Here is a 15,111-nt window from a genome sequence, read left to right on the forward strand (position 1 = left end):
TATATAAGTTATATATATTGGAAAACAGAATTTTAATATTTACCAAAAGAAATAGGGTATACGACCACCGGATGACAAACAACAATGACATAACATGTCATTCCCACTTACGTTTTATTCTTTAATGTTTTTGCTTAAACCCTAGTTTAGACACAATTACAGAAAAAGGATTACCTAAAATTAGCCAGCCATTTAGAAAATCAATGGCATAAAATTATGTGGGCAGAGCTGGGAGTCTAGCCAGCTATTACACAACGGAATACGTTTTATATTTTTGACCTTTTTTTGCTAAAAAATTAAATTTAAATTTATTTAAAACAAGCCAGTCAAGTAGAAAATCTAATCATTAATCGGATACATTTATTTGGGCAGGGCTGAAGGTTATATCTAGCTTGTAATATTCGACAAAATATAAAAAAACGAGGAATATGTATGATGGAACTTAAATAATTCGTCGCTATATTAAGGGAATATTTTTAAATGGGACGATATATTTTGGTATATTTCCGGTATATTTCCGGACGAAATATTTTTATCGAATTATAAGCGGTCACACTGGTAATGCGGCCATATTTTCGGTAATGCGGCTTTGGTGACGAAGAAATTGGAATAACATATTCTCGGCTGCCCGTAAGAACACCAAGACAACGTGCTAACTAATTCAGGTAAAAGTGATAATAAAGCTGCAGCAATATCTTAAAATTGCGCAAGGACAGTGGGTAGAAAGCCCATTGCCAATCGCCCCCGACATCCGACACACAGCACAGCCATAGGACAGCCAGAAGCAGCGCACACATTGAAGGCGAAAGCGACGCGCAGACAGGCAGAAGACAGTCTGGCAGTCGGGGCAGACAGATTGAAGAAATCGACGAAAACGATTGATTCCCTGTGGCGGTGCTGAAAGAGGCGCCGATCTGGTGGCACTCTCGCGTGTCCGTGCCCGCGACCGCACTTCTCATCCCATTCGTCCCCATCCATAGGTAAGCAGCAACAACAATATTGTACATATTGCAACGAAAAGCAACCAACAAATTCATTTCTTTTCAAGTATTCTATTTTTCCCACCCAAAAAAAAAAATAATAATCAAATAAAACTCAAGTCAACTGCGTATGTGAAAAGTGGTTTATGCAAAAATAGCAAAATAAAGAGTATATTTGAGCAAAAGTAAAATATTAAGTGCAAAGTAAACACTTAATGGACCCCTTTCTTTTGAGCAGACTCTTCTCTGTCTGTTCGTCGGTCGCGAAAAGTGCGAAAAAAGTCCGGCAGTTAAGTTAAACTCTCTATCTCTCTCACACCTTATCCCTCTGTGTTAACAGTAACAGTGTCTGTGTCTCGTAGTGTCTCTCCCACATGCCATAATGTATATGTATGGGAGAGTGTGAGTCGAGTGTCGAGTCGAGTGTATGTGTGTGTGTACTTTCATTGGAGCGGGAAGAGAGCAAAAGGCTGTATTTTTCTGACTTTATTGAAAGTAAAGTATTCCGTTACCCGTTGTTTCCCCCCGTAGCCGTACGGGTCGCTGCTGCTTTGCCCTTGCTCTCTCTCTCACTCAAATATCCGTCTCAATGTTCCGTATCTCACGTTCGCGAAAAGTCTCGAGAAAAACGAAGAACAAACGAAAGAAGCGGCACACAGAACACACATACACATCAACAAATTAATATCAAAATGAAAATGAAAGAAAAGATAAACATAAACCAAATTAAAAGCGAAATGAAGGTAAGAATTCAACAAAAACGTAAAACAAAAACAAAAAAAAAACCAAAAAACCAAAAATATTACGAAAAACTCTATATCCCTCTTTACCCCCAAGAAATAAAAACCACTCACCACAACCATCGCCACCACCAGCACCACATTCGACAGCAACCGATCCACCAAGCACATTCTTGGGAGTCGATATTCATTAAGTAATCGAGAGCGCATCGATATTTGTTGGGTGGTGTCTGTTGAACGGTGGTGACCCTGACCTTGGCCTCGTCCTTGGCTGCTTTGGTCGCCCTCATCATTGTCGTTTCCGTTAGAATGGTGGATATCTGTAGCCTGAATAAATCGATATCGCATCCCTAGGGGATTACTGTCAGTTCTTCCGAGTCGTAAACCCTGTTCTACGTCGCTTCTGGGCAACCAACAAATCATCGATTACGATAGCTAGCAGCAAGGACTTTTAAATAACAAGATATTGCATCGGGAACAAATTCAATTTTAGTTTTCTTCCTTGTCTTTCGTCTCGGACTGCGGAACGCTGCCTCCTTGATTCTGTTCTTGTCTGTTCAGTCCAATGCCCTTGGCAGGTGAGTCGGTCCCAAAATCCTTCAACAAATGCACAGTCCTTGGTTGCAATTTGTTATTCTATTATTGAGCACTCCGATTTCCACCATTCGCTTGTGCATCAGTTTGCAGTGTCATGCCCAAGCAATGTATTTTGCTTTTACTTTCTTGGGACCGCGCATTCTTGCGCATCGCCAAAGACGGTGTACTGTGTACGGGTGGCCACGAAAAATCCATAGAACGCTTTAGAACAGCTTTTTGGGAGCTGATGCAGAATCTTGGCATTGCTCCCAGTCTTTGCTCGCAGACCATTGTCTTCCTTCCATTATGCTCCATTTTGTGCGTCGGCCCATAGTCCGACGGTTGGCTTATCGACTTGACGATTAAGGTTATCGATCATATATACATGGATAAACTGTGTACGAAAGTTTTCCCGATTGACCTCTAGTAACCCCCTTCTCGTCTCTGCACCTCCAGGAACACAGCGAACGGAGCTGCTGCTGCCCCACAAGGGATAAGGCTTGCCCATGCACACCATGGAGTCGGATGACTCACGAGCCAGCACGAACCCGTCCAACTCAAGCGAGTCCCGCTCGAACTCACCCGTAAAGGATACGGGCGGCGGTGCGGACGAGGACGCGTCTAGCCATGCGGCGGATATGACATCCATCGCCGTTGCAGCCGCCGCCACCGCTGCTGCAATGAAAAGATCCCGGCGGGCGGACTCCACCAGCAGCTCCTCGTCCAACTCCAGTTCCAGCTCGAACCGCAGCCAAAGGTCAAAGTTGCAGAACAAGAGCTCAAGCAGCAGTTCGGGTAGCGTCAGTGATAGCAGCAGTAGCAGCAGTTCCGGCAGCGAGGACGAAGCCGACCCAGAACCAGATCGGGGGGTGATCGAGCGGCCGCGTGACCGAGAGGAGACCACCAACACCGACTCGAGACCCGACTCGCGGCCCGACTCAGTGCCACCGACGGCGGGGGGCAGTGTTGGATCACCGAATGCCGCCACCAAATCACCACAGAACTCGCTTCTCTCCTCGGTTAGAAGCCGCAGCAATAGTCCGCAGCTGTACAACCAGGCGGCTGTGGATCTCAACATTAGCCACGAGGATTTGAGCGATGTGAGTGAAATTGACACAGACGAGAAGCGGGCGTCGTCGAAGAACTCACTCCATCCCGATGTAGATGATGATGACGGGGCCATTTCCAATGACACACTGCCAGGTCTCGGCGATGATGAGGAGGATGGCGCAGCCGGTGGAAAACTGAACGGCAAGGCTCCACGTATAAACAGTCCACAGGAGAGACGAGGATCACCTACAGAATCAAATGTGAGATGGATTTACCGCTCTGCCCCTTTTTCCTGGTCTAATCTTTTGACTTTTTCTTCCAGACTGAGGACAGCACTAATGGCAGGGAGGCTCTGCCAATGACGGTTCTGCAGGAGGATGATCTTGTCAAGACACACGATGACGATGCTCTCGATTTTGAGGCGGAGGAGGGCGAGTGTCCGGACATAGCCAGAGACAGGGACCAGGGCAATGCCGATGCAAAAGCCAATCAAACAAACACTACAGTAAAGGGCGCCTCATCGTCACCCACGTCCACATCCAATCGACACTCGGACGATGACGATGGCGAAGTGGAAGGCGGCGAGAAGGATATCGACGAAGGCGGCGTTTTTGGCGATGACGATAAAAATGGCGCACTGGAGGTTGAAAGCGCCGCAGAAATTGCAGCTGCTGCCAAAAAGAAAAAGGACGAGGAGGAGCTGGAGGAGGGCGAGGTGTCCGATGAGGATGAGAAGCGGCCCGAAGAAACAGAACCGAAGCCCATCTGTAGATTTTATACGCGCGGCCAGTGTACCTGGGGCATGAGCTGTCGCTTCCTGCATCCAGGGGTCACCGACAAGGGAAATTACACAATGTTCGAGGGTCTCGTTCGATCCGTGCCCATGCAGGGCGGCAGCGGAGGTGGTGGCGGCGGGGGTGGCGTTGGTAGCGTTAGTGCTGGCGGTGGCGGAGGCGGCGGCGGTGGTAGCGGTGTCTCTGCCCCGCGACCAGTCAGTGCATATGCCCCACACCCCGCATCGCCGGCCGACTATCATGACTATCGGAATGAGAGGCCGCCGTTGCATCATCGACCGCCGCCGGTGCATCATGCGCCGAGCATGTATGGAAACCATCACGAGGCGAGGCCTGTCCTGTTGCCGGATGGGCCCGTGGTGGTGGAGAACGCCTGGGAGCGGGGACTGCGCACGGCCAAGGAGATGATGCGGAAGGCGAACAAACGGAAGGAGCAGGATATGGACTTTGAGGACAAGAAAATGAACCTAACCCTCTCGCCCGACGAGCTTGAGAAGGATCCGTACTACCTTAAGGAACGGGGGAACAACAGCAGCCCGTCCGGCTCACAGTCACCAGCACCGGTGCGTGAGCAGCAACTTGCACTTCCACTACCCATGCATCTACCAGCATCATCTACTGGCAGTCATGCTAATTCCCGCGCTCTCTTCCCCTTGCAGTACCCAATGTACGGTCCGCCGGCGCCGGAGCGTTACGGCCGGCCACAGTATATGGCGATGCCGTATGAGGATGTGGATGCGTATGGCAGGATGACCAGATATCGGGAGCTACCACCACACCGAATGCCACACTACGAGGATGATCGACGTCTGCGTCCCGCACGGGAGGTGATCGTCCAGCGTGTGGAGTCCGCGAGTGGCAGGGGCGATGAGTGGAGCGATCCCTGGATGAGATCCAAATCGATGGGACGTGGCTCGTACGAGCGGGACGATCGTCGCAGACGTGACCGCCGGAGCTACACATCCAACACATCATATTCCAGTTCAAACAGTTCTCAGAGCGACTCCAGCACGGATTCGTCTCGCTCCAGCAGTGCCTCGGACCACAAGCGACGCGGCGGCGCCGGCTACGGCGCCGGTGGTGGCGGTGGCGGTGGCTCGCACAAGGTGCCTGCCTCTGCCAGGCGGCCACCGGCAGGACGAGCGGTGCGTTCGCCCAGCCAGATACCGCGTCGACGACGAAACTCGACAAGTAAGTGGGGAATATCCTTTGGATATCCTTGGGTATCATTATTCGAATGCTAATCTCTATTTCCATCCACAGAGGTAAGCCCCTCACCCTCCTACAAGAGAGGCGCTGGCCTGGAAAAGCGCAACAGTCCCGCCTCGAAGCGGAAGAAGGTCTCTTCGCCTTCGTCCAAGAAGTTCGACAAAAGGAGGCGAGGTCACAGCTCCACCTCATCTGAATCAGGTAATAGCAATTGCTATATCTATATCTATATCTTTATCTATAAAGGATAGACTTATTCGGGTATATATGATTCCTTTTGGGCTATAGATTCATCGGATACCTCCTATTCAGATTCAGAATCGGGATCTTCATCGTCGACCACATCGTTGGAGTCACCGCAGAAGAGAATACGAGCCACGGACAAGGCGCTTAATGAGCGTAAATTAATTAAAAAGCGTAAGTCTCCACCACTTTCATGTTCCTCAAAGTAAAATGAAGAATTTGCATCATGTTTTTTCTCATTTTCATTTAAATAGCCGCTGAACAAGCGACCAAAAAGCGTTCGCCGATTTCCATTGAGATTAAGAAGCCATCGACCATGGTGGGGGTATCCGCGCTGGCATCGCCAATACACTCAGGCGAACCGGACAAGCATGGTCATTCACCCATCAAGGATAAGATCAAGGAAAAGGATAAGGATAAGGACAAGGACACGGATAAGGATGGCGGCGGCAAGCATTCAAGAAGGGAAGAGCTGCTTAAGCAGCTGCGTGCCGTCGAGGATGCGATTGCCAAGAAGCGATCAAAGCTCACCTGATTGCCACCGGCACCGGCACCGGCAGCACCACCACCTATCCTCCTCATTGCTCTTATCGTAGTAGTCATTGTTGCCCCCCACTTATACTTTCAACACGAAGCCCAAACCCAAACCCAAACCCTTACCAATTCCCTTACGCAAGTCGAATCGCTTGCAATCTTCAGCAGGAGCCCCTGTAACCACAACGGAGGCGGCCACATCCCGCTATTATGATCATGAAAAACCTGTTGTTTATTTACAAGTTATACTACTTAGATGTAACGCTACATTCGCATCGTATTCTTTCGATATCATGGCTAGCCTTGGCTCCTTGGAGCCCAGTTGAGCGCAATTCAAATTACAATACACATTTCAGTGCATTTAGTCTTAACACACCTCCCCTTTTTTTTTGTTTCAATCCGCATTGACTACCACCAAGAAATGATGGAACATTTAATTAACTGTTTATAATAGGTCCAGAATAAAATCTAACACTAATAATGTTCTTCAATGTTCTCTCGGAGTATGTTATGTTTTTTTCTTTCAATTGTGGCAATCCTTTGCTACAACTTTGGGAAGATCTGCAGCTCTTTCGTCGGAGACAGGATTCCTGGGAGTTACTAAAATGAGCTTACGAATGATGATGATTAGCTGTTCACACATGGAGATTTATTTCGGGATGAAAATAATGAACCTTTCTTGAAGAGTAAGAGATACGATAGTAGGAGTCTTGAAATGCTGAGAGTAGCAGACATGTGTCCAGAATTTGGCAGAAAACTAAATTCTGACTGCGAGTAAATTCCGGCTTAAAGGAGCATGGTTAAGGCACTTCCGTTTCCAATTCAAAACAGAATTTTTGTGCCCCAAAATCAGCAATTGGAGAATCTGAAGATGGAGACAGAATTCTTGGATCAGGTATACAACTTGGAGGAGAAATATCGGCTCTTCGTGATTCTGCTATTCTGTCTGGCATGAACTGACCACACGATGAACCAGCTATGCGAAACTAACTGATGTATCCATCAAATACGATGGAGTCCCATTTTTGATAAGAATGAGTATTTTTCGAACACCATCGTTTCAAAGCATTACATACTGAAGTTCACTGTCGACCTAGATATTCATTTGAAAGTTCCAAAATTTACAAATGCTCGGGAGGCAACGATACCTGGAAGAATAAAGTGAACCTAACGATCATTAGAAGACGTAGAACGCTTCATGGTCAGATAGGTTCCAATCAATTCCTTTTTCAATTTCAATCCAACATCTCAGCAAATACGGCCAAACGATTTTACAATTGGTGACTTTTTGCGGGCCAGAATTATTCCAAAGGCGGTGATTTTTACTGGTATCAAGAAACAGTTCGCCAAAGACTGCCCCAAACAGTAGGTACATATATCCCCTATCCCACACCGCACACAGCCATCACCGCCAAAAAGCTCGTATCAGTGCCGCGACAATTGAAACATAATGAGATTCTAAAATTGTAGATGTATTAGACAGTACTCAGTCCTTAGTTGGTCCTTGATTGGCCCTTGGTTCCTGGTTGGCCAAACAAATATGAAAGAAAGTTTCATCAACGAGCGTCAGTGAGGACGAAGTGCTATCAATCGGATCGAATATCGAATGTTTCTCCTCATTATGATAATCAGCTAGAAGTTGGTTTGCCGAAGATCTTTAGTGGCAGTCCTGAGCTTATTTCTAAAGTGTTCTTAACATTTCTTCATCATCTACAGATGTCATTTGTTGGTTCCGTACGTTCTACATTCTTCTTGTCTTCAAATTCTTTATTGGCTTCGTGTTCTGTACCCCAGCTTGAATCATATTTCTTGGTAACGTTGTGCGCCGCGGCTCTACATATATACCCAGTCTATATCCAAATTCAGAATGTGTGTTGCTATCTCGCTCCCCTGCGCCAAAGGGTGCACACTGCACGAGGAAGAGTGTGTGAGAAGGAGTACGTGCGCTGCATACCTACTGTACTTTGATTTGTTTCTTCTGGCTATAAAACTGATCTGATCTAAACCAAACCGATCGGCAATCTGGTAGATATACATATATACTCCATGGGGTCGGAAACGCATCCATCTTGGTGTTAAACACATTAACTTTCACCACAACTCTAAAATACCCGTATACTCTTTGAGTATACAAAAAAACTCATTATAACTTTAAAAAGAAAACTTACTTCTTGATGCTTGAAGAGGCTTTAAATCACCTAAAGGTTCGTTCTTTTGTTGGTTGAACTTTAAATTCCAACAAACGATAATCATACGATTAGGACAGACATCTTTAAGGTATCCCTATACATCATATTCATGAACCATCTTGTAGCCATCTAGCGTCGTTTTCCGCCAAATTCTTATTGGACTCGAATTAAACACTTTCTGTTCAGGGTCTCCCTGGCCACCTAGCGGCGAGTGGCGTTTATTTTTATTAAATGAATATGTCATTTATTATTATAAATCATTTTTATCTTAACTATGATATAATATTGTTGTAGATAATTAAAAAACCTATCATTGTATTCGCGAGTGGGTGAAACACAGAGGGAAATGGAACGTGAAATATTTCTGTTTTTCTGCGGATGAAATCTGCAGCAGCTGCATGGCATTTTCTTGGCCATTAGCTTACCAATGGCCGAGATATTTCCCCCCTCCTAGAAATGAACGAGTATGCGTGTGTGTAATGCTTGGTAATTTTACACCCGTATATATCTGTGTATGTGCTTGGGTGGGAGTGTGTGTGTGTGCTTGGGCAAAAACCTATTTAGATGACGAATCACAGAAATTTGGCCTCATCAATGTCCTGCCCCGCGAATCACAACTCATATGGCTCGTGGTGCGTGCGTGTGTCTTTGAGTGTATTACATTTCAGGGTTTCATTTTTTATACTTTTTTTTTCTTTTTGTGCTTACCCTTACAGAGGGTAATACGATTATGGCCAATCGGTTGTGGTCTGTATAGTCTGTTCTCAGCTTTCTTCTCCCAGTGTTGTGTAATACTTTGGACAGAGCCTGCTTTGTAGCCTCGGTAAGAGAGGGCGTACTAACAATGATAATTCCAGATGGGAGACCTCGAATGCCAGGGAAGATTCTTCGAAATATAATTGATAAGAATTAATAAAGTTTGATAGTTGTTTCCATGAAAATTATAGGGAATTGTACAGCTCTACAGGATTACCAAGCAAAAATCTATTATGAAACTGGTAGAAATACTGATAGACTCTTTTATTTGAGAGATGACAGAGCACAATGGCATTGGATGCAACGGATGTAAAACTATATGGTCCTATAGATCCTATCGAAACGATGTACCAGGGTCAGGGTATGTAAAGCTTCGGCTGGGCAAGTTGGTTTTTTTTTTTGCAATTTCGTGTTCTTTTCCCCGTCATCGTGGTTCATTTTTGGCAATCACAGGCGGCCGCAAAAGCTGTCAGGAGATATTGTCATCATCCAGCGACCAAGGCGCACACACACACACACACACACACACTTCCTCTGAGGGGGAGGAGATGTGGGTGGTTGACTGGAAAGCCACCCACCTGGTCTCACGTCTTCTCATGTGCGTGAAACGACAATACATGTGTCCGTAATCGACTTCGTACTTCGCTTGCCACTGCCACTGCCTTTGCCACTGCCTCTGCCACTGCCTCTGCCTCTGCCACACACTCACTCTTCGTCCGATTGCCATTCTACCCAGACCGCATGCCCCTACCCTTTAAGCAATCCTCTTCCTCTCCTGCATATATGTATATCCATCTTGGGGCCTGAGCCTAGGAAATAGTGTAATAAAGGACAGCTGAAGCTCAATCTGAGCCTGAAGTCAAGGCCTGGCCTGCTCTGGTTTGGTCTGGTCTGGTCCTTGGGATTAGCGAATTCCGTTGCCATTTTTTTCACACACCGCAAACAGAGTTGGACACCTCCCAACCACCCATCTACCCGCACCACCACCACCACCCACATGTGTATGTGGGGCAAAAGAAAGAAAAAAAACAATCACGAACAGATTTATCGCGTTCATATTCTGCCTGATGCGATATGTGGCCGAGAGGGTGGTCTGAGGGGCAGAGCGCGAATGAGGGCGGGGGAGTGGCTTTGGGAGAGGGGGAGAAAAAATGAGTCCAACTCCCCCACATAGCGCCACTCCGCCCAACCTGCCCACCCACCCAGTGGGTGAAGACCACAAAATGGGATTACATTACTCAAAGAAATTTATTTTGACAGAACTAATATTTTGTCCCAGAGATCAGCCCTGGCCTGGTGCCTGGTGCCTTGTGCCTGGTCCCTGGGCCTGATGTGGCCGCCTGCTCTGGACTGGTTCGAGCTCTGATTGCGTCCTTAGAGTAGAAGGCGGGGCGAATGCGATGGTTAGGCCAACAGTTGGGGTTGCGGTTTGGAGCAGAGGCTGCTAAGGGGGGGCGCTGGACTTATGTGATCTGTGGGAATGTGTTGTTGGAAGAATATCAATAATTCTAAAGATCTTTAGTGGGGGTTTTCAGAACTTCATTTGAAAATCGATGGCACCTGTCTTTGTTACACAGCATCAGAGTCTTTTTCGGACTTTATAGACTGAAATGTGTCCATTCTCTTGTGGGGAATTTATACAGCGAATAAACTTTGAGGATTTTGAAGATCTTCTCATAGTGATAATTCATAGTGAATGCAAAGTTTTGTTCAGTTTTTTTACTATACTTCGCATATAACTTCTTTTAATCTTTATCTCTAAATATTTATTCAAGTATCCCATTAACCCAGCAGAGAACAGGAGAGAAAGATATGAGTGATCCGGTAATTTCTGTTTGTTTCAAGTAAAGAAGATCGATGGACGTGCAAGGAATATTTACAAATAGTATTATTTTTCGCGGTTTTACTGAAAAACACCTGTTGTAATAATGGGTTTATAGTGGTGCAAAAATGAAAAATAATAATAATCAAAAACAAAATTTGTACTATAACTCTTCTCTACTTCATTTTTGCCCCTGCGAATCATCTCTGGTTAGAGCTTCAGTTCGAAGTTATAGTCGGAAGATCCAGTCAATATTTTGATACAATTCTTTGCGGTTTCACTTGGTTTTCTTGGGCTAGATTAGCCAGGGGACTGGGCCATTGTGGATGGGGTAGATCAAAATGGCAGCCAATTTCCAAGTCCTGACTCGATAAACGCCAAAACGAAGTTGGGTTTTGCTGCGGGAGGCTTATTTGCATGGATACCCCAGAAAATATATGCACACTGGTATTTATATACATATGTATATATGTTATATATGTCTCTGGGCATATCCTTTGGCGTTGTCCTGTCCGTTTCGCAGACCACTTTTACTTTATTTTTTTGTTTGCTTTTTGCATTGCGACTGCGTGTGGTCCATGTGTGCGTGTGTTCCACATGTGTGTGTGTGTTTGTTTGCAGGACTTTCCTTGCTTAATTTTTCCAACAGTAGAAACTTTTCTTTGATGCAATATGTACAAACGACCCCGGGACCAGCTAACGGCCACCAAAAAGGACCAAATGCGAATAGATGTTGTCCCCCAGAATCGCCCCATCTCCATCACCGCCCCACTCTATATGTGTGTGCCCCAACGTGCCCAAGACCCGCCTCCCGCCTCCCGCCACCCGCCACCCCCCTCGTCATTGGAGTCCACGACTCGACGACGACTCTGCTCGACCCTCACGTACGAACTTTGGCCATAACAACAACTGTGGCCATTACGATGCTGTGGCACACACATGTAGCGGCGGTGGCGGCGGCGGGTCTCTTGGTCCTTTTGGACATTCCGTGCAGAGGCTCAACCGTTAGCAACCGCCTGCTACCTTGCTCGACCAACCCGCCAACCCGCCAACCCACCAACTCACCAGCAGAGCAACCACCACCACAATCGCTGGCAGCAGAAGCAGCAGCAGCCGCCATCAAAAAAGGCTTTCAATGGTAGACGAGGGCCGGCCCACCCCACCCACTGCCTCCCCCCTCCAGCCTCTGCTCGACCAGGTCCGTGTCCTCTCGTCCTGTTGTCCGTTCCGTTGCCATGTCGGACAGCAATGGCGATATTTGCTTTCCTTTGGCAGTGCTTTCCGCTATGGAACAAAATGAAACAAGTGGAAAATGCTGTATGGGATGTAACGACCAAAGGATGCTCCTTACCAAATGATGTTTTTTATAAGGATATAGGATTCATAGGGATATTCAAGGCAATTTCACTGAGATACTTTGTTCCGATGGTGTGCTGTTCCTAAATGGATTTTATGCAGTATTTTTCTAAGGAAGAAGGGGCTGAAAGTTAATGCTGATCTGCACCTAAAACCTCCGATGTATTCTCCTATGCTGTATATTTCAATGACTCCAAGACTTTTAAGCTCGGAAGCCCATCCTGTAAAACACAATATACTCTTTGGTTATTTTTTTTTTAAGTACAGGGTAGACTCGAAATGAAAGGCAGGGAAAACATTGTGTGGGTGGGGGGAGGAAAGGGAACGACGACCGACGGTCGACAGTCAACGGTGGACCGTTCTCCCTGCCTCCACCCTCTCCTCCTTGAATGTGTGTCCGTGGTAGGTGAAAGGGGGGTGGGTGGATGGAAGGATGGGCGAGAGATGTGTCCTGTCCGCGCGCGCTGCATATGCGGGGTGGATTTTTCGCCATTATTGTAACAATTTTGATCAATGGCCCTATTTTTTGGGGGACGTTGTCCGCCAACCCAGAGCTAGATGCAGGACCAAAATCATTTGAGGATTCGCATGGTGTTTCCATTGGATTTGCTTCGTTTTTGGTTTCGGGTCCTGGGTTTGTCCTTCAACTCGTTCGTGGGTCTCTGGCTCCTTACTTCTCGGTGTGGAATATCGACTGTGTCAATTCTTTTGCTAGTATACTTAATGTTTTTTTTCCCACTAATTTAATCACTAAATAAAAGTCAACTAAATGCTGTTTCTTATAGGATTTTCTTTCTAATTTCTCCACTGAAATCAATGTAAAAAAAGTAAGCATTTCGGATGGTTGAATGAATTTTCATGGGCCAATTAATTTTCATTTTCCAAGGAAAATGTAGAATATATTTCTGATATTAATATATACATATATTTACATATATCTACATATTTACATATATATGGGAATACACAAAAACCCCAAGAGAGAGCAGTATATTATACCTTATTGACATTGTAGAGAGCTCCTATGGTAGTATTATGCTACTCGTTTAAGATTTTACAGAGTATTATCTAGTCGAATGCTTGAAAGTACGAATCCTTCTAGGGCCAACTTCTTCTTTCCATTTTTTTTCATACTTATTTTATTTTTTAATATTTATTTTTGCTGCGTCTGCTACTTTTTAGTCTCTTTTCTCCGCTTCTCTGGCCTACGAAGTGGGAGTGGGTGGTGGAAGAACGACGCGTGACTGTTATTATTTGTGCTTTGGCCTTATGACCACACTCGCACATGGAGACCAGACCTCTCACCATTGCCCGCCCCCAAAAGGCCACCACCCCCCATATGCCACATGTACCCCTCTCCGCCCCGGGCGGGTGGCACATATGTGCGACCACAGGCCATGACAACATTTCGGGCTAATCGAAGTTAACCCTTGGCTGGCAGTGTCCCTGGGCCTCATCCTCTTGGCTTTGGCAATTTTTTATGCATGGCTCCCGTTTGCCATTCAATTCGTTTCGATTCCTTTTCGATATCTCCTTTGTTGTTGTTGCTACCCATTAAATTTACGACACAAAACGTAGTCGAGCAAACAGACAAACAAACAAACAAACAAACAGACGGACGGACGGACGGACGGACAGAAAAACAAATCGCCGCGTAGGCAAACAAACCAACCGAAAGGGCAAACATTTTTATAAAGTCGCCAACGATGCCAATGAGTGGAGCAGAAGAAACGTGAATAAAGGAGGCGCCCACCCACACCCTCACGGCCCCCCCTCAAAGGCGGCAAGAAAATAAAAGAGTTGCTGGGGGGTGTTCGATGGAGCAGCTCTAAAATGGAGGCAACTGGAACTGGGACTGGGCCACATGTTTGTGGACATTTATGCAAACTTTTCTATACTTATTTTCACTTGGTGGATGTGGATGTGGATGTCTGGGGGTCTGGGTCCAGTTTGGTATACTTTTTCTATTTGAGAAAGAAGAGTCTGTTTGTGTGAGTTTTTTTTTGGGGGGGTCTGAGGGGGTGCGAGGACTGTGTCTATTTGGTGACTTTTACTCAAATTTGATTTGGATTCGATTTTGGGATTATTGTGGAGAGTGTGAGAAGGGTAATCATGGGGAGGGACAAGCTATGGTTGGCAGAAAAGTAGATATAATACATAAAGAAATGTATATTTGTATCTATAATGAAAGATATATACCAAAAAAGAGATATATACAGAAAGAATGAAAGCTACATAACGAATGATAAATATGGGACTATATGGAACTGTGCGATTTATGGAAAAGGTAAATTAATCTTTTATCTTTTTAAATTCACCATTTATCTTGAGTTGTACAACAAATAGATTGTGCCCAAAGGTAGACTTCCCAGCGTGCAAAATATTTGGGTTTCTTCCACAGATCACATGATACAAATATTAACGAGTGAGAACGTTGTGACCAGCGGCAAGGAACGCGGCTCTACTTTTATACCCACTGCTCGGCCAGTGCATATGTAAGCTTTGATTTATATAACTAATGAGTATAATGTTCAATGGTTTTGGTGGTGTCTAAGTTTCTGGTAGTTGCACTTTTCCTGATGCACAATAACTTTAGGCACATGACAATGGGGACATTCTTTGTCCAAAGCACCAATCAGCACTTTCGAATGAGCGAAATATTCAATATTTCAATATTGTTCATAGACAAATACTGAAATCTCGATTTAAAACTGGTGGCTAGTGGTAGGAAGGTACAAACATCAATCATTAATCGCGTGACGTGAGATTTGTATCCACATCCACATGTCTCCCACATGTCTTATATATCCCTAAACTCTTCGAGTAATGATTGCTAGAATAAAGTTAAAGGGTATTCCAGAC

At 45.6% G+C, this 15,111-nt stretch overlaps 1 protein-coding gene across 4 annotated transcripts; it reads left to right on the top strand.

The window, feature by feature from the left end:
* The first annotated feature begins 524 nt into the window (after positions 1 to 524).
* LOC6901753 (zinc finger CCCH domain-containing protein 18) lies at positions 525 to 6,630 on the top strand. 4 transcript variants are annotated; one of them, XM_033381688.1, is made up of 7 exons: positions 526 to 665; positions 717 to 980; positions 2,753 to 3,606; positions 3,669 to 5,331; positions 5,404 to 5,550; positions 5,638 to 5,766; positions 5,847 to 6,629. In XM_033381688.1, exons 3-7 carry the CDS (start codon positions 2,803 to 2,805, stop codon positions 6,125 to 6,127), a joined length of 3,024 nt encoding a protein of 1,007 aa, XP_033237579.1. In that variant the 5' UTR covers positions 526 to 665; positions 717 to 980; positions 2,753 to 2,802; the 3' UTR covers positions 6,128 to 6,629. The 4 variants fall into 4 exon arrangements, with proteins under 4 accessions (XP_033237580.1, XP_033237579.1, XP_033237578.1 ...); XM_033381690.1 differs by having other exon boundaries at positions 527 to 980; positions 3,669 to 4,703; positions 4,800 to 5,331; XM_033381689.1 differs by having other exon boundaries at positions 525 to 980; positions 5,662 to 5,766; positions 5,847 to 6,630.
* The last annotated feature ends 8,481 nt before the right edge of the window (positions 6,631 to 15,111 follow it).

This window comes from Drosophila pseudoobscura, chromosome X, assembly GCF_009870125.1.
Source record: "Drosophila pseudoobscura strain MV-25-SWS-2005 chromosome X, UCI_Dpse_MV25, whole genome shotgun sequence".
Classification (NCBI taxonomy): domain Eukaryota; kingdom Metazoa; phylum Arthropoda; class Insecta; order Diptera; family Drosophilidae; genus Drosophila; species Drosophila pseudoobscura.